At 42.9% G+C, this 20,084-nt stretch overlaps 2 protein-coding genes across 13 annotated transcripts in view; one reads left to right on the forward strand and one right to left on the reverse strand.

Annotated features, from left to right (window-relative positions):
- The window catches only part of CARS2 (cysteinyl-tRNA synthetase 2, mitochondrial), a 45,356-nt gene extending 34,675 nt beyond the window's left edge, over positions 1–10,681 (forward strand). For all 6 annotated transcript variants that reach the window (XM_039384704.1, XM_039384699.1, XM_027743450.2 and 3 more), the window contains 4 exons: positions 1,050–1,173; positions 3,051–3,149; positions 6,689–6,949; positions 9,695–10,681. In XM_039384704.1, the coding sequence (XP_039240638.1) occupies positions 1,050–1,173; positions 3,051–3,149; positions 6,689–6,949; positions 9,695–9,769 (559 nt within the window). In that variant the 3' untranslated portion in view covers positions 9,770–10,681. The remainder of the gene's footprint in view (positions 1–1,049; positions 1,174–3,050; positions 3,150–6,688; positions 6,950–9,694) is intronic.
- Positions 10,682–12,741: 2,060 nt separating this feature from the next.
- NAXD (NAD(P)HX dehydratase) overlaps positions 12,742–20,084 on the reverse strand; it is a 49,650-nt gene continuing 42,307 nt past the window's right edge. For 6 of the 7 annotated variants that reach the window (XM_027743437.2, XM_027743435.2, XM_027743436.2 and 3 more), the window contains 2 exons: positions 15,536–15,656; positions 12,742–13,152 (listed from right to left, as the gene is read on the reverse strand). In XM_027743437.2, coding sequence (XP_027599238.1) covers positions 13,002–13,152; positions 15,536–15,656 — 272 coding nt within the window. In that variant the 3' untranslated portion in view covers positions 12,742–13,001. Of the gene's footprint in view, positions 13,153–15,535; positions 15,657–20,084 lie in introns of those variants that run through there. The other variant, XR_003544976.2, reaches the window with a different exon arrangement.

Raw genomic sequence — 20,084 nt, forward strand, 5'->3', positions numbered from 1 at the left:
CAACTTGTATATTTGTAGGTGTAAAAACAACCAATATGTAACGGAGCTCTTAATTAGACAAGTGTTAGATACTCAGTGGAGAGGAGGAAGCTTGCAGGAAAGAGTGTTGGGAGGAATGAATTAGGACAGTAACCATCTGATATCTGAGGGGAAGCAGGCATTCTGTGCAAAACCAATTCAGAAACAGCAAAATAAGGCTCAGGAGAGCCCTTGAGAGACACTAGGATAGCTTGAGGTTCTCCAGGTAACCTTGCTCCTTGAGCTTTATTGGGAAACAGCATCGTTGGGTCAGTGCTGTTGAGCTCTGGTTCGCCTGACTCTGTATGAGAACAAGCTGCCAGCAGCTGTTTGCAGCTCCCCGTTTATTCCTGCTGCTCTCCTCACCCTCCTGCTGAGAGTGGCTGCAGCTGGTGGCACTGGTTCTGCAGTGATGAGTGCTGGTTGCCTGCTGGTTTTTGGGGCTGTGTACACAAATGGTCCCACCAGATCTTTCCATCTGGCCTAAGGCAGGCGGAGTCCCAGGGCTGGGATTGGGCTCACCTGGGAAACAAGGAAGCAGCGCCTGATTCTGAGATGGATCCTGACAACAGGATTCCTAGCCAACCCCAAGACAGCTCTCTTGCCAGGCACTGGAGTGATGCCTGTGATGTGGCTTTGGAAGAGAAGCATGCTGTTAGCATGATAAATGGGCTGCTGGAAAAAAACCCAGAACTTAGCAAGATTTTTGATGTGCTTAATATCAACCTCATTTTCCATCTGTTTTGAAATTATTACAGCAAACTTGCTCTGTTGTTTTTGGTTCCTGTGATTAACCATGTATATTTATTGAATGGATGTAACACTTTGGATTTTGACATGCATCGAGTTTTTCTCCTCTCAACTGAAAGATGTATTCTCCCTGATCAGTGTAGCATTGCCCATCACAGGACAGCTAGGAAGGAGGTGACAGTGTCCTTTCAATGACTCCCTCTAGCTGAATAGCTGATGAATTCAGAGTTCTGCTGGCATCTTGTTTGTCTTATCTTAAATGTTACCTTTTCTTCTTGAAGGCTAGCCAACACAAAAGTAACCGTGAAGGCTGCGTTTGCAGATGACTTTGACACCTCCAGGGCTGTTGCAGCAATTATGGACCTCATTCACCATGGCAACAGACAGCTTAAGGCTGTTACTAAGGTAACCCATTAGGATACAGAGATCAGAAAATGACAGCTGTCCACTGTCCTACTGTTTAATGCAGACAGATTAGTTTATTGTTCACATAAGAAACCAGCAGAAACAAAGCTCCATAAATTGTTGACCGTAATGGAGCCTATTTGTCCTGACCTTATCACAGGAATTGTGCACGGGTATTGTTTTGTGCTTCGTTGTGTCCAGAGGATGTTTCTTTCCTGCTGCCCTATATTATTTATACCTAAGGTTTTTGAAAGGCCTGAAGCCATTGTGGCATGCTGCTAATTTTAGTGTTCTTACCCTGCTTCTTTGCTTAATATCCATGCACAGAAATTAACCTGTGCATGGATATTAACCTGGGAAATGGGGGTGGGGGCTTGCTGCAGGGGCTTTGGCAGGCAGCCCCAGGTGCACGGGGCAGTCCTGGGGGTGAGCTCAGCATTGGGGACTGAGTGGCTTATGCTGTTGGCACATGGTAACTGTGGCATCAGCATTCCTGCATGAGTCTGTCTTCAGATGACTTTTGGCAAATTGAGACCCTGTTAAGATCTCTTGATGCTGACACAAACAAGGCAGCTGGAAAGGACAAGACCTGAGCGATAAACACAATCTGAAGCACTTATGGGTCTCCATTTACCAACAACTCCCTTTGTCACTCAAGGCAAGCACCTCAGCCTTGTTGCTGTGTTCCTTGATTGCTGGTGTCATCTGTTCACCCTGTTTGTGCTCTAAAAGAAACGTTGAGTACATGGTAATAACTGATTTTAAGAGAGAATTAGCCTGGTTGTTTACAAATCCTGCCTCCTGCTGGTCCTCTTTCGGCATTGGCTTTAAATTCTGCCCTTAGCCTTACCTTTACAAAATAACTGAGCAAATTCACTCCTAAATACAAGTAACCTCATTTTGTCAGTCATTTCTCGTTCTCCCCCGAATTCCTCCTGCCAATTCTTTTGTTAAGAATGGGATGGGGTATTTGCGGGGCAGCTGCCTCGGATTTCTGGTCAGGGTGGTGGAGCTTTCCTGGGTACAGTGCAGATGTCGGAGTGTCCCTGTTACTGGCTCTGTCTGTAGTTTTTCTCCTTAAGAGCTGTGAGTAAATCCACATAACTACTTATTCCTCTCTTTAACCTTCTTGCCATTCTTACCTTAGTGAGCATGTTCCTGTTTCTTTGTCTCATTGGTCTGCTCCAGCTCATCCCTGTTCAGATCTTCTACACATTTTAGGCTATGGTTTATGTGAGACCCTAATGAAGATGTCAGATAAAATCCAGTACCAGCTGTTAATTTGCTTGTGTGTGTCATCACTCTTATTTTTTAGGCAAGGCTTAGTCCCTTAAATTACTCTTCAGTCTATCATTTAATCTTGATTTTATTGCTGCTGCTGCTGGTTTCTGGTGCTACCAGGGCATGACAAAATGCCATACACTATCTCTAAGAGGTCTCCACATTGATCAAATCAGTAAGACACTCAAAGAATGATTATTTTTTTTTAATCCTTTATACTATAGGTGCCCATGAATCTGGGATTTTTTCTTTTTATTTTGTTGCCATACACACAGCCCTTTCATGCCCAGAAGTGCTATTTTTATGTCTAATTCACTGCACACATGTAATGCACGGCAGCTTCACAAGCATCTCTTGTCCTCACTGCGCAGGCTGGTGATAAGCTCTTCCCTTCCCTCATTTATTTAAATCTTTTCCCTTTGTGCTGTGAGCTGCTTTTATATCTCTGTAAGATTACCCGTCTGGGCAGGTGTTCCTAGTGGAGGTAGATCTATATAATTAGTAATAGTTTTCCCCTGTGGACTAGGCAACAGAGAGATGCTGGGTTCTGTAATATGTATTGACTGGGCAATCTCTTTTGAGTGTTTTTTAAACAGGATGCTGGATCTCCTAGAAGCTCTGTTGTGTATGGAAGCATTATTTCCTATGTAGAAGGTTTTTTCAATGCCCTTGGGATGTCCTTTGGAGAAAGACAGGTATGAAACATCTCTTCTATGTGTTCTAGTGTATGGTAGCAACTCCAAGGTTATGTTTTATAGAATGCTTTCCAAAAGCATCAGATGTGACAAAGTAATTGATGGTTTTACTAAACCTTTCTGCTTCCAGTTTCTTCTGTGATGTCTTAGGAGAGTGTGTGAGGAGGTGGAACAAAGTGTGGGCTTTTTTCTTCTCAGAGGTACTCTTGTGCGGCTTCTGCACCAAGGGTGCTGTTGAAATTAGAGTCTGAGGAATGAAATGAGAAAAAGTTGGCATTAGAGGCCTTTAGTTTGGTCCTGTTATGTGTCTGGCTTTCCCCCAGCTTTTCCTTTTCTTTCTGATGGTGGCACCCAGGCTGGCTTCGCTAGCTGTGTGAGTATTTGCAGTTGTGACCCCCTTGCACAGAGCAGAAGCTGAGGTCCCACTCCTCTGCAGAAAGCAGGGGTGGGGGAAAGGGGCTGCTCTGCCTTGAGCCATGGTGGGGTGTGGGGAGGTGAGTGCACTGAGGTGCGAGGGGGGGCCCCCTTTCATGTCTAATTCATGGAAAGACAGGAGTGGGGAGAGAAAAAAAGGAAGAAAAAGTTCAAAGCAAAGTACTGAACAGGAAAGAGAGTTATAAATATGGAGGTGATATCCTGATGTACGGAAGGGGAGCATTTAAAATGACACAAGATGTTGGAGAATAGCAGGCTGTTCTGTGCTCCACTCCTGCTCAAATATGGAGTTGAATACCAAGAAGTGGACAAGTTTCTTTAGAGAAACTGTTCTGCAAAAATTTATTTTGGGGAGGGGGAGAAGAGGATAAGAAAATGTAAATAACATTATTCATCCTTTGAAAGTCAGGCACTATAGCGATAAATGTGTTTATTTACTCCAGTTCTTTATGGATTTTCTCACAAAATTTCTTTCAGAACAGTAGCTGGATGTGATTTGGCCATGTGTTATTCCTCATAGCCTGTAGCTTGCATCTTAATTTTTAGTGGCATAAGAAACACTTAAATTTTTCTCTAAGTTGGGTGGTAAAGTCATTCCTTCAGATTCTGGGCTGCCTGTATGCAGGTGTCTGCTACACCTACACATTTTTCCTGAAACAAGTATCTGAATGCTTTTCTTTGTTGTAAACTGTGCTAGTTTCTCTGTGGCAACAGGATCAGCAGAAGATGCTGGTCTGAGGAAAGGAGGGAGGAAAGGAGGAAGGAAGGAAGGAAGCAAGCACATCAGACTCTCTTCCATCCCTCTGTTCTTTCAGATTCCAGTAAATTAATCCATCAAAATCTTCATCAGAAAGGTCCCCAGGCTGCCACATGTTAGTAAATAAAATGGTGCAGGCATTGTTCTCTGACCTTGAGACCAGCCACAACAGCTCAGCATCCCACCTTTCTTGCCCCTTAGCCAGGTAGCCCCAGGCATGCAGCTGTGAGTCCCAGCATGTGGGCTGTCTGGGAGAGGGCTGGCTGGCCTGGCCACTGCTGTGCCAACAGCTTAGTGTAGAAGATACAGGGAGCAGTGTTTGGGCCCTCTTCATTTGGATGTTTGCATATAGCCTGTGGGTCTGTCTTGCTCTTGGGCTGGCACTCAGCTAATCAGCTGTACGGTCTAATGTAACTGCTTGTGCTTCTGAAGTTGTCAGGGGGGATGCTAAGGAGTAGTTCATCTTAATCTGGTGGTTGTATAAAATAAGACTGCCTGTCTCTCTCTCTCTCCGCATTGGCAAGAGAAGGATCTTAGCCCACAGGGAGGTAAGATGAATCCATCAAGAGATGATGAGTGGAAACTGGCATGCCTGTTTTAGAGCTGGGAAGCACGGGTGAGGGCTTTTGCTCTGCCAAAGCGTGCTGAGTGTATTGCAGGTGCAGCTGGGGCAAACTGGTGATCATCTGTGGGGAAAGCAAGGGCCAAATTTCCATTTAAAACTTATTACAAGCTCTTTGGATTGGTTAGTACTGCAGGAGAAGAAACTGGAGATCAGTCCTGAGAGGCTACACAGTGTTTTATGTGGAAATTGGATCAGTTCATCTAAAGCTGCCCCTCCTTTTCCAGGATCTCACTCCAGTAGGTGCCTGGTTTGAACTCCGTCAGTGGTGTTTGTAGAGGCATGTTTGCTACTCCCATCATCATTTGTCTTTCCTCTCCCTTCTGTATTTAAGCATTTATCCTGCTCTTTTACCTGCCCCAGGTTACTATGGAGCATTTCTGGCACTTAGATTTATTACCTTCTTCAATCTCATAAACCTTTTCTTTAGTATGGTTACATTTTTTGAAAGCTTGGGGAATTTGCTGCATCTCATGCTTTTATCTTCAATAGCTTCTCCCTCACCTTCTCCTCCTTCTCTTTGTTTGTCAGTGACCTCTGAAACTGTTCCCTCTCCTTTCCATCCTGCTGTTCAGTGACTACAGTCCCCTCTGGCTTTAATTACTCAGCTGCTCTTCTGCTCCCAGATGAGCGTTGCTGGCGGCAGCTTCACCCCCCGCCTTGGTGTGTTTTATGTTTCACTGGTCTGTTGGCTGCTCCCCCTCTCGTGTCTTAGTGATAAAATACTGCAGTGGCCTTCTCTTGTTTATTGGAGGTTCATCCTTTTCCTGCCCCTTAGGAGTTTGCCTCTAATGAGAAACAGGGATGGTCTCTCTGTCAAGAGTGAGACCAGGAGCCTGGCTGTGCCAGTGCTGAGGAGTGGCCTTTCTCTTCAGCTAACTCCCAAGCTCCCGTCCTGGCAGCTGTTGGACCAGGACTCTCTAGGAGGAGCAAGTCTGTTCTCTTCTTGAGGCATTGACCAGCAAGACTTCTACCAAGCCAGTGGGGGCTGAGGAAGCTCGGAGCTGGCTGAGGGAAGGAGGGGGCTTGCCTACAGCCAGAAAACGCCCACTCACCATGTGCAATGGCTTCTGCTCTGTTGGGTTGAGTGGCTGTAACTTTGGGCAAGGTGGATCAGGTGAAAGTTCTGTAGATTTGGGGAGATTTTTCTGTTGATGCAAGGAGAAAGGATAGACTAGAGACTTAAAGTGAAAATACTTACTTTTCCTGGTTTGTATTTCCTGAAGAAGGCCTGGAGCTCAAAGGCAGAGTAAAAGGCTGATGCATTTGCAAGGTCTTCGGACTATTACAGCCAAGGAGCTGTCTGAGCTAGTGGCTGGACTTCCTTGCTGTATTGGATTCCTGTTGCCAGGTCTTTCTTCCATTAATTTGTCTAACCCTGTTTTAACTTATGCACACTTTTGGCATCTTGGAGGTTTTCTGTGGTGATGAGTTCCACACTCAGGTTATGCAGTGTGTTATGTTCAGGTCAGAGCACTCTGCTGACCTCCAACATAGATGCTTTCCTGTGTAGGAATACACTGAACTACTTCCAAATGTGACTCCACTGGAACTTTTTGTCCAGCATTAGTCCATATATTCCATATTAGTCCATATATTCCAATATATGGAAGATGTACAATCAAGAGAAGAGGTGATGAGGCCTCAATGTGTGCTGCTGAGTTGGAGTTGATTTTTTTAAATACCATTCTCAGATGTTTGTAAAGCTCGCTGTTTGATTTCTAGGTGGCTGTGGGAGGAGACAACTCTGCAGTGCTCTCTAATGTCCTTGACGAGCTTGTGAGGTTCCGCACAAGGGTCCGTCACTATGCGCTGGCTCTGCCGGAAGCAGCAGATGCTGTGCCAGTGGAGGGGGCTCCAAGAGTTAATGAATCCAAACAAGAGCAGAAGGAAAAGAGAAAGCAGTTAATGCTGGAGAGAAAACCCCTCCTGGAGGCTTGTGACAGTCTTCGTGAAGATCTTGCTGCCTTTGGAATCCAGCTAAAGGTAGAAGACAGTAACCCTCTTTGAGAGACTGTTAATCACTTTTTAAGAGAACACTTATTTTTGCCCTTTGTTCCCCTTCATCAGCTTTCAGTGTTGTTTCCTGCTCCCTGAGTGACTGCAGTAGCAGGAGGTGGAAGTCAAGCCCTTGTCTGGCTGTATTGCTGCCTTCTCTTCTGCTCCCCCTCAGCCTCATGTCTCCATGAAAGCTGTACCTACTTCTGCAGTTACTAAGGGCATGCTGTTTAGCCATTGAAAATCTAATATTCAGAAATCTCTAAATTGCCCAAGTTCAATCCAGAAGGAAAGGTATGAATAATGTGTGCAATCTTAAAAAAGATTGCAAAGGAACTGGGAAGTGAACTGAGATGACTTATAAAAATAACTCCTTCCTTCTACCCTCTCCAAATTCCCCACCAAAAATAAGTCCTCATGAGAAAGCCTCTTCCATCTTCATCAGCTCCATTCCCAACTGTTCCTGAGCCACAAGTACTTTACTGATTCCTGTACCACTCCTCTCTCCATCCTGCTTTCTACTTTTAGCCTACACCTAATGCCACTGTTCTTTTCCGTTACCTCAGTGGCACCTCCTGCTCAAGAGAAGCCCATCCATCGTGTTACTGCCTTCTCCTGGTTTCAGGGAGCTGTGTTACTTCTGTAATGGCCCTGCTTCTTCCAGTTCCTCTTGTTCACTGCCCTTCTCACCTCTGCTCCACCCATTGGTGGGTCAGTGTTGCTCCTTACATGCAGACAAATCCTTGTATTCTCTCCAGTGTCTTTTTCCCTCCCTCCGGTTTATGCTGCTTATTTTTCCCTCGCTTGGGAAACTGAACCTGCCTAGTCTGCTTCCATCCTTTTGCTGGTAGGGATATAAAGCACAATGACATCAGGGAGGGACAGTATACATCTGCTTTGGTTGCCCAATGTGAGAGCTGTCGCTTGTCAGCACACCTGTTAAAAACAGCTGTGGAGTGTGGTCACTGTCTGAGGGTCTCGGATGAAAGCGAGCGTGCCATACAAACTGGGTGAGCGCCGGAGCACTGTGGTGGTGAGCTACAGCTGTGAAAGCAAAGGAATACTCTGAGAAGCTGGAATATCTGCCTCCTTTAACTTGTTTGTAAATCCTCGCTCCACTCATCTGTCAAGCAAGTTTGAAAATCCAAACAACTGTGCTGAGACAAAGTCTTGGAGAAGAAGCTTGCCTTTTGATCTATTGGCAAAACAGCCACAGCCCCATTTCCATCCTTGTGCAGATTTGTTTTGCTTTGTTTTTAAAGGGATTTACATGTGAAAACTTCACAGAAGTTGGTCAGAACCGGGATTCAGACCATTCCATTTATTTAAAAAATGTTTTTAATAACCTGAAGGTCAGCATAATCTGTCTCCTGCTCCTCCTAGAAGAGATTGCGCCAGAAGACAAAGCACACACGCACAGATGAGCACACACAGCACACCTCCAAAGCTGAAGTCCTGCTTTTTTTTGCTGATACCATGGAAGTATCCAAAGGTGTGCTGTGAAGGTTGCTCACATCTTGCTTTTGCAAATCCTAAAGAGTCCTGTGAACATGCAGCTCTGCAGTTCCTGACACAGGCTCACCAGAGCACACATGCAACAGGACATGGCCTTACCCACCTTCCTACTCAGCACGAGTCTGCTCGTCTGGGGTCGGCTGTTAGAAAGTTGCCCTGGTAACACAGAGCCCACCAGGGGGGTGCTGCTTGCCTAGTAAGTGCTACCCAGCCTCTCATTGCCACAGAACTTCTGAGCCTGATGATATGCATGCAGCAATGCCTCTGCTAACAGGTTCCACTCTGTCACATGAAGCTCAAGTAAGCCAGCAACTTCTCAAGTCCATGTGCAGGAGGAAAAGCAGCAGAACAGATGAAGCAGACAAGCCTCATCTACATGCAGAGTAGACTAGGAACACCCCTGGTTTGAGGGAGGGCAAGGAGGGGGTGGCTTGAGAACCAACTCAATCTCCTTAAAAATCAGCTTTGTAAAAAGGGTAATTTCTCCTTCAGATTCTAAGTTTGTAGTTTCTTCTCTCAGGCTGCTTGATGTAGATGATGTTGGCTGAAGTTACCTAACTTGTATCAAACTGATTAAAAAAATACCCATTTGTCTCTTCATGTCATTATAGCATGCTTGAAACACAAGCTCAGCTGTGCTGCTAAGTGAAATGTATGCATCAAAAATAGTTTTCACTTTAATATAAAAAAAATTCAGCACTGTATCCCAGCATCTCTCATGAGTCAGAGCTCATATTCAGATTAACTTTGCAACCATTACAAACAGCTGGATCTAAATAGTCAGAAATATTCCGTTTGACTGTACTATTGTCTTTCAAAAATATGACCGTATTACTCTATCCCCAAGTTCAGAAGGCAATCAATACGTATTCTCATGTATTGACCATAAGTGTTTTCCATGTACATGAGCCATTCAAACATGAAAATGCAATTGCAGGAGTTGAGCAGAAGCTACTCGTGTGAAAGTCTACACCCCACTGCAGCATCCCACACTGAAGAGGTGACATTTCTAATGTGTGTTTCTTCCTTCTTAGCTGGGAAGGATTATCTGGGTTTGTTTTACAGCTCTGAGCATTATTAGTAGCAGTGGCATTCCTCTGAGATGGTATCACCACCTCCTTTGCCTAACTAACTGGATTAGTAGCTTTGCTGTATGAATCTTGTTTTAAAACCTGTGCCTCCACATGCTGGGACTAATCCGGATACTTTTTCTTACAGGACAGAGCTGCTGTTTCAACCTGGGAAATTGTGGAAGGAGGGCAGACAGAGCAGCAGACTGAGAAACAAAGCTGATCCCTCATCTTTGGACTTGTTTTTTATTTCAGCTGCTTTGGCAACTGTTGTAAATATTAATTCTTTCCAAATAGTCTGTGGAATAGAATGGCTAACAACAATAATCTGAGCAAAACTGTTGGCACTGCCATTGGGTAAATAAATACAGGCCTTGAAGCACACATGGCAGAAGCATCAAGAGTGCAGGGCAGCAGGGAAGCAGCTTGACTTACACCAACACTGGCATATTCTGCTGCAGAAATGTTCCAGCTCAAAGTGCTCTGTGATCTGCCTTTGCACCCTCTTCTGCTGAGCTGACACTGAGAATTAAACATAGCGAAGGAAGAGGCAAGAACTTAGGCCTGTCTTTGAGGGTGAAAACACTTAGTTTTATGCCTGTTGGTTCAACAATTCTGTTCCTCTCAGACAGAGAAGTGGGGGACACTTTTAGCCTTGAAGTTATTGCAGTGGTGCTGGTTTGGTCCTGTGAGACCTTTACCTGTAATATGGAGGTATACAGTTTGCTTTTGCACAGAATACACTGAGATTTCTCTAGCACTGGGAATGCAGCACACTCAGGATCTCTCCATCATAATTGGGAAGATAAAATTAGGATGCTTAGCTATTACCTGTTCAGTTACCTTTGCTTTTGCCATTGTTTGCATTAAAAACAGTCCCTGGCTGCTGTGGCTGTAGGCAGAGGTTGCAGAGGCCTCTCTTACCTGTGAGGTGACCTGTGTTCTAGGGCCTGAGTTGATATGGGGCTGGTACTTACCTATGGGCACACTTTCTTTAAATCAATTTATGAAAAGATAAAAACCAAGCAGAACATGGCTTCATCTACAGGGCACTTCTGTGCATTGTACTTTCAAATTGTCTGTTCCAAAGGATAAAGGCTTTCTTTTCTACTGTTGGGAATAAAACATGTAGCTATTTTTCTGTTCCCTTTCTCCATTATTGGTACTTAGAGAAAAGATGGAGGTGTCCCTTCACCAGCACTGGGGCAGGTGCTTATTTGACACAGCTGGTACTGCACTCTGCTAGTGGCAGTGTTGTAGCAAACTAGAGTGAAATGCGAGCAGGCAGCTCAGCTGTGGGAAATGTCATCAGCACACACCAAACAAAGTCCACACAGTCAATTTGCTATTATTTTTATTTCCTACCAAAAGAAACTGCTACATTTCCAGAATGTTTAAAAAATGTACCAATTTGTATACATTAGTGAGTAACAGAGTTACAACTTCTGTGTAGATTTAAAACCAACACGGCAGGTTGAAATCTGTACTGAGCTCTGTTAATTGATTGACTTCTCCTACAAATGCCATTTAGATTATGGTACCACTGATGTTCTAAATACAAAAAAAAAAAAAAAAAAAGCCAGTAGCTGTTTTAAAATCAGTTTTAACTTGCTGATTTAATTTAAAAGTAGGCTTCTCAAATAGATTTAGGGGGAAAAATAACAGTAGCTTAAGTTTCCCCAAAGATGCAGACAGTTTACAAAACTGCTTAAATTAAACACTAAAACCTCATCTCTTAAGAGTAGTCTGTGAACCCTCATAGACCAACATGAGCAAACATTTAAAAACCTATCTTAAAAATAGGTAACTGGTTTAGAAAGAAGAACAAAAATGCATCAGGGTGAGGTAGTAGTCACAGTGCATCCAGAAATATCAACTCTAAGGGCTGAAGGGAAATACTTGGAGCAGCTTTTCTGATTCCAGGTGCTTTCTGCAGGCAGCTATTGAAGGTATGAGAACACAGTCTGACTGGTCTGTGGGACACCACATGCCAACCTAGAGCTGGAGCCCTGCACAGGAGTGGTTGTGGTGAACAGGTAACATCTATTGCAATAACCAGACACATTATGTGCTTGTTCTGTGCTTTAATGAGCATAAACACTTGGAGCTGGATTGGAGGCTCAAGGGCAGTACCCACTTAAATGTTCTTGGCATGAACTTGTCCCCCTCTCCAGACTGGTTTAGTCCCTACGAGCTTTGACTGAATCTCCAAAAATTTAACAAATTGTAGTGTGCAAAAATCCCACACAAGTTCCTCTTTATACCTAACGCTTACCTGCCCTGCCAGTGTGCCAGATCAGTGTGGCCCTAACAGCATCCTGTCTCGCAAAGATCAGACAAAAAGCCTCTGCGCTCTAAAAAAGTAAAAGTACCAAGTACTAAGTACTGCACTTGAAGCTCAGACACCAACCACCATTTTCTGTTCCTGCCTTTAACCTGCAGCATACAGCTGCCTGCACACTGCTACGACAGTACAGGTACATGCTGTGGGCTGCCTTCAACTCGTATTCCTTGCTGGCTAATTACTATCCACCTATGGATCTGTGTGCTGGTCTTCTCTGAGCTCTAACCCAGCAGGCAACGGGAGTTTTAAAAGCACTTTACTCTTCCATGATCACTGAGAGTCTGACAGTTCTGTTGGGTATCACTGAGTTTCTTGCCCCGCCTAGTACCTCTCCAAATGATAATTTCACAAATTTATCACACTGAGTTCCAGATGAGTCAAGACTAGATAAAGAAACAGAATTTTAATTTTTTTTTCAGGTAAGCCTAATTACTGTTTAATGAATTTTGCTGCTGAGATACGTACAGTATATCCTATTCTGCCACGGGGGGACCTTTTAAAAAACAACAAAATAAGACATTGCAGGAAGGGGTGCCTTGTCCAAATGAATGCTGCCTCTGGGACCGGGAATGGGAAAAGGCAACTAATTACATTCAAAATCTACAGCAACTCTCATGCACTCCCTTTCCAAAGAGGCTTATTTTTTGCTTCTTAATATACTAGCATGGCAAAAAACTGAAGTGCAATAGCTAATTCTAGACAGAGGTTCTAAGAATGACAACATGATAACCTTGGTGCAATCCAAGAAATTCAGCTGAGCTGGTGGAAGAATTTTATCTAAATATCAAGTGCATTTTTTTGCTGTTCACACTTTAGTTATTGCTCAATAACTATCAAAAAGAACAGAGGAATACTTTCAGTTTAGTTTTATTATATTATAACAGATCTGCAACTACAGCTTATTTCAGCCAAAACATTTTTGTATTCCAAACTCTTAAAAAATATCTACATTAATCATATTTTTCTATTCTTAAAAATAAAAAAGATCTACCTAACATACCAATGTTGCTACAGCACTTGAAAGGGTGCATTACTTATGTAAATTCTACGGTACATGTAATTACTCTTGCAGTCATTGTTCTTCCTTTTCTTCTTCTCTGCTGCTTTGGCTTCAGGTTTCGTAAAGTTTGCTGAAAGCTGTTCCAACTTCTGAAACCATGTCAGAGGCTGTCATTGAACGTCCGAATTTTTGAAAGGCTTGGTGGTTAGACTGCCTCGTAAGAGAGCAAGCTCCAAATGCAGCCACTAGAAAGGGATTTTGACTAAAAGGAAAAAAACAAAAAAACAACAACATTATCAAGAGAATCCAAACACTCTTGTGCAATCCATAAGGTGGTGGACATCATCTTTGTACCCCTAAATGCCAGGAAAGCCTCTTAAGCAAACATCTGTTTCTCAGACTCACTGCAGAACATCTTTGTCTGAATTTTTTTTAACAAATACTTCCCTATCCGTGGCATAGCATGTGACTGACTCAGAAACCAGGGCCAAAGGACGCAAGAGGAAAATAGGCTTAAAAAGTGGGGAAGAAGGTGATCCATGTCTAGTTTTACTGATTTGATGCTTCATCCTTTCGTACAGAAGAAGATCAAATATCACCTGGCAGCGTTTTAACTCCCTTTCCTCTCCATTTGCTGGGTAACTCTGTTTAGTTTTGTCTTGCAGGGGGTGAGGAAAGATGTGGGGATGCAGGCAAGAGATGATTTTTAACAGGGCCATAGTGACTGCTCCAGAGCCCTCATGATACCAGCTTAAAAGCGGTACAGTGACCGCCATAGCCCACGACGGAAATTAGGCACACTGCCTTAACGTCTCCTATGTGCTTACAAACGGCCCAAGAGAGCGTACCCAGCCCCAGACCTCAAACACTGAACAACCCTTGGAGAAGCCAGCACAGTCTTGCCACCTCCAGAGCACCTTTTCACAGGCTGGGCCATGGGAGTCACTTTTGCTGCCTTACAACAGAAAGCAACTGCAGAATAGTTCAGCAGCCAGTGCTGCACTCCAGGTTCTGGCTGATTAAAATTCTCACAAAGCTCAGCCACAGCTGAGGCATCACTGCCTGTGAGTCACTAGGGACCTACTGACTCCTCTGCCAAGTGAGAGTTTTGTGAAGGATCCTGATGTAAAACACAGGCAAAGCAGGACATGAGTTTACAATTAGGTGTTACTTAAGGGGCAACTCCATATAACTCATCAAGGTGCAGGAGTATTTAAGCCACTCTGAGAGTCAATCCTGGATGCCCAAATACTGCTCTGAAACAAGAGCTGTGCACAGGCTCCTGGGCTCAAGGCAGTTAAAACACTTGTTTCAAAATTCCACTCTGCACAGACCTGTTTTGAAATGACAGAACCAGGCACAAGCGTGGCAAGACTGGCTGGACTGCCTGCAGTGCAGTCTGCAAGCAGATGCCCTGACTCACTGAACCCAAGAAGCTCCTCCTCTCCTGAAACACACAAGGTAGATAGGATTGGTACAGCAGGTGTTTGTGAAGGGTCACCTTAACACCACCACAGGAAACACAATATATTGCTGATGCCAATTATACTTTTCCTTCATCTATAAAATAAGGAGTTTCTTAGCAAGCTGTTTGGAAAAGCCACAGGAGTTCAAGTCAGGAGAGCCTGGAGAACGTGTGCTGCCTTTGCTAATCTCTCCAACAATTTAATACTACTCTGTTGTACCCCAAGCAAAAATGAAGTCACCCTTTTAGCGAATAAAAACAAAATTCCTCCATTAGTGACAGCTGCAACTCTTCCATTTTTGGATTGCTATGTTAGATTTCAGAATTTTAAAGTCTGGTTCAGTTGGTCCCTCATTCCTCCTGGGGCACCTACTGCAGTGCCCTTGTGGTAAAGCAGACTAGTTAACTCCCATGAACATCTAATTGTGTGCATCTGCATGCAGCATCCAAAAAGACTACAAAAGATCTCCACTCCTCAAACTTTCATAGCTCATTACTTATAGAGAAGAGGGACTGTAACTCCCTGACTGCTTTTATCAGGGTTCCTTTCAACTTCATTTAAAGCAGCTGCTTTCACAGAAAGAGTACATGACTATATGGACCAACTAGTCAGACAGGAATTGATGTAATTTAACAAAAAGCCAACAGTCAGCTACATGGCTGCTTTATGCACGAATAAAGTGAACTGCCGTTCGGCCTTTAAAAGAGTTACACTCTTTGAAACAGTATTTTATTTGCAAGTTTCAACTTACCTGCCCCACTGGATTACTTAGGCACAATGCAGAAGGATTCACCAAATTACAAAAACAAAGCCAAATGACATGTTTTTTGAATTACAGAGATGCTACTACCAGTGCCTACCACTTACTTATTCTTCGTACTTTCAGCCTACATTCAATTGTTTTGAAAACTTGTATCTCATACATAACTGTCCTTGGGAATAGATCCAAATTCATGCTCTTTTTCTGCCTCAGACTTGGGGATGTTAGATTACTGAAGGGTTTGTCTTATTAAATTATTACTATGTAGACTGCTCTAGAACATACATTTTTTAAAAGTACGTGGATATCTTTGTACCAATGACTCTGATTTCATTTGGAAATTTATACAGAGGGTCTACAACAGTTGCCACAGCAGAACACAAACTCATAACAATTAAGTTAATTATTAGTATTCATACCCATTTGTTTTTTCAGCTCCAGCAATAAATGCCCAGTGTGCTAAGACTCCAAGAGAACCAGAAAGAAGGTCCCCCTGTCCACCACATCTCCGGCTGCTTCCTTCATGACTGCACACGAGTACTACAAACAGACAAACATAAAACAAAGTCAGGTGCTTTTTTCCTTCCATTTACAATGACACCACTGCAGCTGCAAGGGTTATTAACCTCTGAGGCACACAGCAATGAACAGGCGAGAGACTAATGAGAGACAGCAGCACAGACTGAAGTACACTATTCTTAAAAAAGAAAAATTATTGCATCAACATTTTTAAAAATACTTTTCTGATTACCTTTTAATACTTTACAAATAACATCACACAATATACACACTTTTTCCACTTCACTCAGCCTGCACAGATGAGTTTAGTGATTCATGTGCCATGATGAGCCATTACCCAAACTGGACCAGGTCCCTCCACAAAGCCATTGCGTAAATGCAATCCTTCAGTCTCTGACCTTCAGAGTTTGTGAATGTAAACCAAGGCATTTCACAAAGAGCAAATGCAAAACAGAACTAAAATCTCAAATCTTCTACCATGCCCATCACAAAGGTATTTTACTGAAAACAGCCTTTTCGTCAGGCTTTGTAAAAACCATATGCAAGACAGATTTGTTTTTTCTGCCAATCAAGTGCCCTCAGCATCCATGTATGTTTCTGTCAGCAGTGTCACTGTGGATAGGCTCTGTCAGGTTATCAGATGTTACATTTCTATTTTAAGTATACAAAGGACCTTGGTCAAACTGATCTCTTTGTGGAGCTTTAACTATGAAGAAGATGCAAGTGGTTTCACTACATTTAACTCCTTTGTTCTCCACTCTTAACAAGCCCAGGCAGGAAGCCTAAAGGATACCTAAGGCATACAAGAAGAAAACAGCATCGATTCTGCTACCCTTCTCCAAACTCTCTTGTGTACCTACCCTTAGCTTTTCTTCTTGCTTGGCTCTGAAGAAAAAACCCAGGAGAAATTTATTTTCCTCTCCTAGGAGAATAGAAGAGCTGGCAGAATCATCAGTGGCCAAGTAGTGATCCTTAGCATCTCCAGCCAGCTACTGCAGAGCTACTCAGGTTCAGGACTGTGCACACAACTGTTGTGTGCTCCTGAGCACACCAAGTACACAAGCAAAGTATAAAGCAAGACATTGCTTGGAGAACAGCTCTTACCCCAAGTCACCTGGGTTGGGTTTCTCCAAGGTGTATAAACAGAGCAGCCCAGATGGTTTAGAGGGAGTAGTACCCATATTTTTCAAATGCAATTTTTCTCTTACAAACTCATGGGAAAAATCTGAACAAAACTGAAGGACTTGCAGATAAATCTTCTTAAATAGCAACCAGTAAAAAACTACATAATGCCAATAAACCCCTTCCAGTCCATTAGCATAGTTCATTTCTGGAACAGCAAAGAATTGTACTTCACTTCCATTTCCTACCAATTCTTCCAGCAATAATTGCTGGGCTTGTGAGGCCAGGCAGTTGTGTGTGTTTGCTGCCACTGAGAGGACAAAGATTCATTAGTCACCACGAACACAACAGACACCACTGCAGCGTTGCCAGCAGTTCATTTTCCCAATCACTCTTCTCCCCTTCCCCCTCCCCCTCTCAAATTAAGATTCTGGATGTGTTTCTCAGTGAGCAGTAGCTAATGTCAAATTTCACAAGTTAAATGCCCTTCTGAGTTAGCTATCTGAAGAAGGTATGCCCTTTTAGGTGCGTGGTTTATTCTTATTTTTATTTTAAATACAGTGCTTTGGAGAAATTACATCTAATTCTGCTACTTTGAAGATGCTATCTCACAGGATTTTCACTTTGAGGGCTTGAACTCCTGGCAGGAGGCAGGATGGAAATCCTCCGTTCAAAAGCTTTGGGGCCTTCTGACTGACAGCTGAGCACAAGCCCCTGCTTATTAGCTGTATGTCACCATCTGCCACTATTCTGTAGCCCCACAACCTTCCAGTCATTTTTGAGCTGTACAGGAAAGCAAGCTCTCCTCAAACTAGGCCAATTATAATACTCTGTTAAAAAAAAAAAAAGTGGTCTTTTGTTTGTGGTTTTAAGAAAGTAAGTCTCAAATATGTGCAGACTACCTCACAGGCAACAACAAAAGCAGACCTTTGTACTCTGCACAGAGATGGTGGAAAACAAATCCATGGAATACCTTCAAAGAAGCAGAACTACAGGAAATTCACTTGAATGAGGAGGGAAAAGTATAACGCTTCGGCAATTCTTTGTGCAGAAGCTCAGCTGATCACAGAATATCTCAAAATAAAAGGATGATGAACATTACAACAGGCAATAGGAAAAGGATTTAAAAATTCCTCTGAATTACAGTCACTATTAAAAGCTTTTAAAACAAAAGAAGGAATCCCAACTACCATCAAGACAAACTGGCATACTGCAAAATCAGCATAGGACAAGGTCTTCTGGATGGTTTTTCCCAGCCTTCTCTTAGAAAAATAAAATAAACTGCTGTCTTCCCACTCCCCCAGTGCAACATCCCCCACTAAATGTCTGTGCCCTGCTGTGAAGTCATCTCCAGCAGTTCTTTAAGGACCAGGGGATTGATGTCCTTATGTTGCACTGAGCAGTGACAACCAGTGGCAAAGTTATAAGACCTCGATTAGACGGACGTGACTGAACAGACAGAGATGATGCCAAGAAGGTGGGCAGTTCTATTCCCTGGAGATATGCGGAATTATGTATTTACAGGAGGATGAAGCAAATTTTGGTCCATTGCTCAGTGAGGCTGCAGCACATTCAACTAGGGATGGACATGCACATCAGAAAACCTAGAAAACATGGTTCTTGGAATAGCTGAGGAGACCAAGATGACTGGACATAGGACAAAAAGGAAACTACAAAGACTAAAATCACCACAATCATCACATGTCGATTTTGAAAGGCAACAACCAAGGCCACTTCAGGTCAAGTAGTCAGACACCAGTCCGATCCAAATAACGGAGAGTTTCAGCTATAATTCAACTGACAGACCATAAGAGAGAGAAACATAAAATTAATGTTGGTCAAGGTGGCTTGGGTGTTGTGACAGGGTGTCTTGTTTTGGTTTCTAATAGGTCTGGGCAACCAAATCTGATGTCATTATTTCACAGGGTGATGAATCAAAAAAACCCACCTCAGTATAAGTAACAGTCAGTTTTTTAATGAAAACTTTTTTATGCTAAGTAACTTTGCAGAAAAGAAAATACCCAGCTCCCCAGCATTTATCCATGCAACACACACATACTATCATAAGAAAAGGCTAGATGAAATAAAAATGTCATGAGTGAAGAAACGCCTCCATGAAGTATGGCAAGGAGATCTGCTAGAGTCAGAACAACCACAGTTCTATTCAATAGTTTCAATGCAGTCCCAGTGAGTTAATAGCACATAAATACTGCCAGAGCTTTAGGCAGCAAATACAACACATCCCTCACATATAGTCACATGGATTTCTTGTGTACTTAATTCCATGGAAATAATTTGTAATGAAATATGAATGCAATAGAAACAAAAAATGGCAGGCTGTCATACTGATAGAATATTGGAAAGTAGAAATTCAAGAGTTTTAGGCTCCAAACGATTCAAAACTCTGCCCCAGACCTGGGCAACTATGGCCAAGTCATTTAGTAGCTCTATGTTTAATGTATTTCAGGCCGTAAAATAAGATACCATCACTCCCTTTTCAGCACTCCTTGAAGATATGATACGCGTTAGAATTTGGGAAAGCATTCAGACCACACTGTCACACTTAACTGTACCACTGCCAAATTTTAAGCTGAAAGAACTCCCAGCCCAAAATCTGCTGGCAGATCAAAGTCCAGAAGAATGACCTATTTATGGGTATTTTATGCTTAACTTAAAAAAAACCAAAACAAAACAAAAACCAACAGTCTGTTATGTAACTGAAAATAGTTGTCCTCTCTTTGAAGGAAAAAAATCAGAATGTAGCAGTTTTGCTGAGCTCAAACACTGCAAGTTAACTGGGAAGCACAAATTTTGTGCTGTACACAGGCAGCACCATTTACAATGCCAGCTCCTAGATACATCACACTCAGAAAACAGAAGTAGTATAAAAAGTCACGTATGTCTGCTTGTTCCTGATTCACCATGTTCACACAGTAGTGAAAAAACCATCCCAGAGATTCATTTCTTTTACGTTTGTATTTAGAACACAACATGTGAAATATGAGATAGCTAGTTAAGGCTAAACACGTAGTACTGACGATGGTAAAGAAGGCTAAAGAACCTGTGAAACATCACATTTACTGGGACTGCAGACTGAAAGACAGCCCAGAGATTAAAATTTAACTCCTGAATCTCAGACATCCTGAACAAATCTTTGCACTTGCTTTCCTCTTACAGAGAAGGAGTTTCACGCTCACCCTAATGTGCTCAGGAATCCATGTATGAAACATGCAGCCATTCTGACTTCTGCTACGACCCAACTGGATTAATCAGCTAACATGAGCTACCCTACACAACAAACACATTCTAGTTTAATTAAAAGGCTTA

Source organism: Pipra filicauda, unplaced genomic scaffold (assembly GCF_003945595.2).
Source record: "Pipra filicauda isolate LSUMZ 115617 unplaced genomic scaffold, ASM394559v2 scaffold115_size4368891_pilon, whole genome shotgun sequence".
Lineage (NCBI taxonomy): Eukaryota > Metazoa > Chordata > Aves > Passeriformes > Pipridae > Pipra > Pipra filicauda.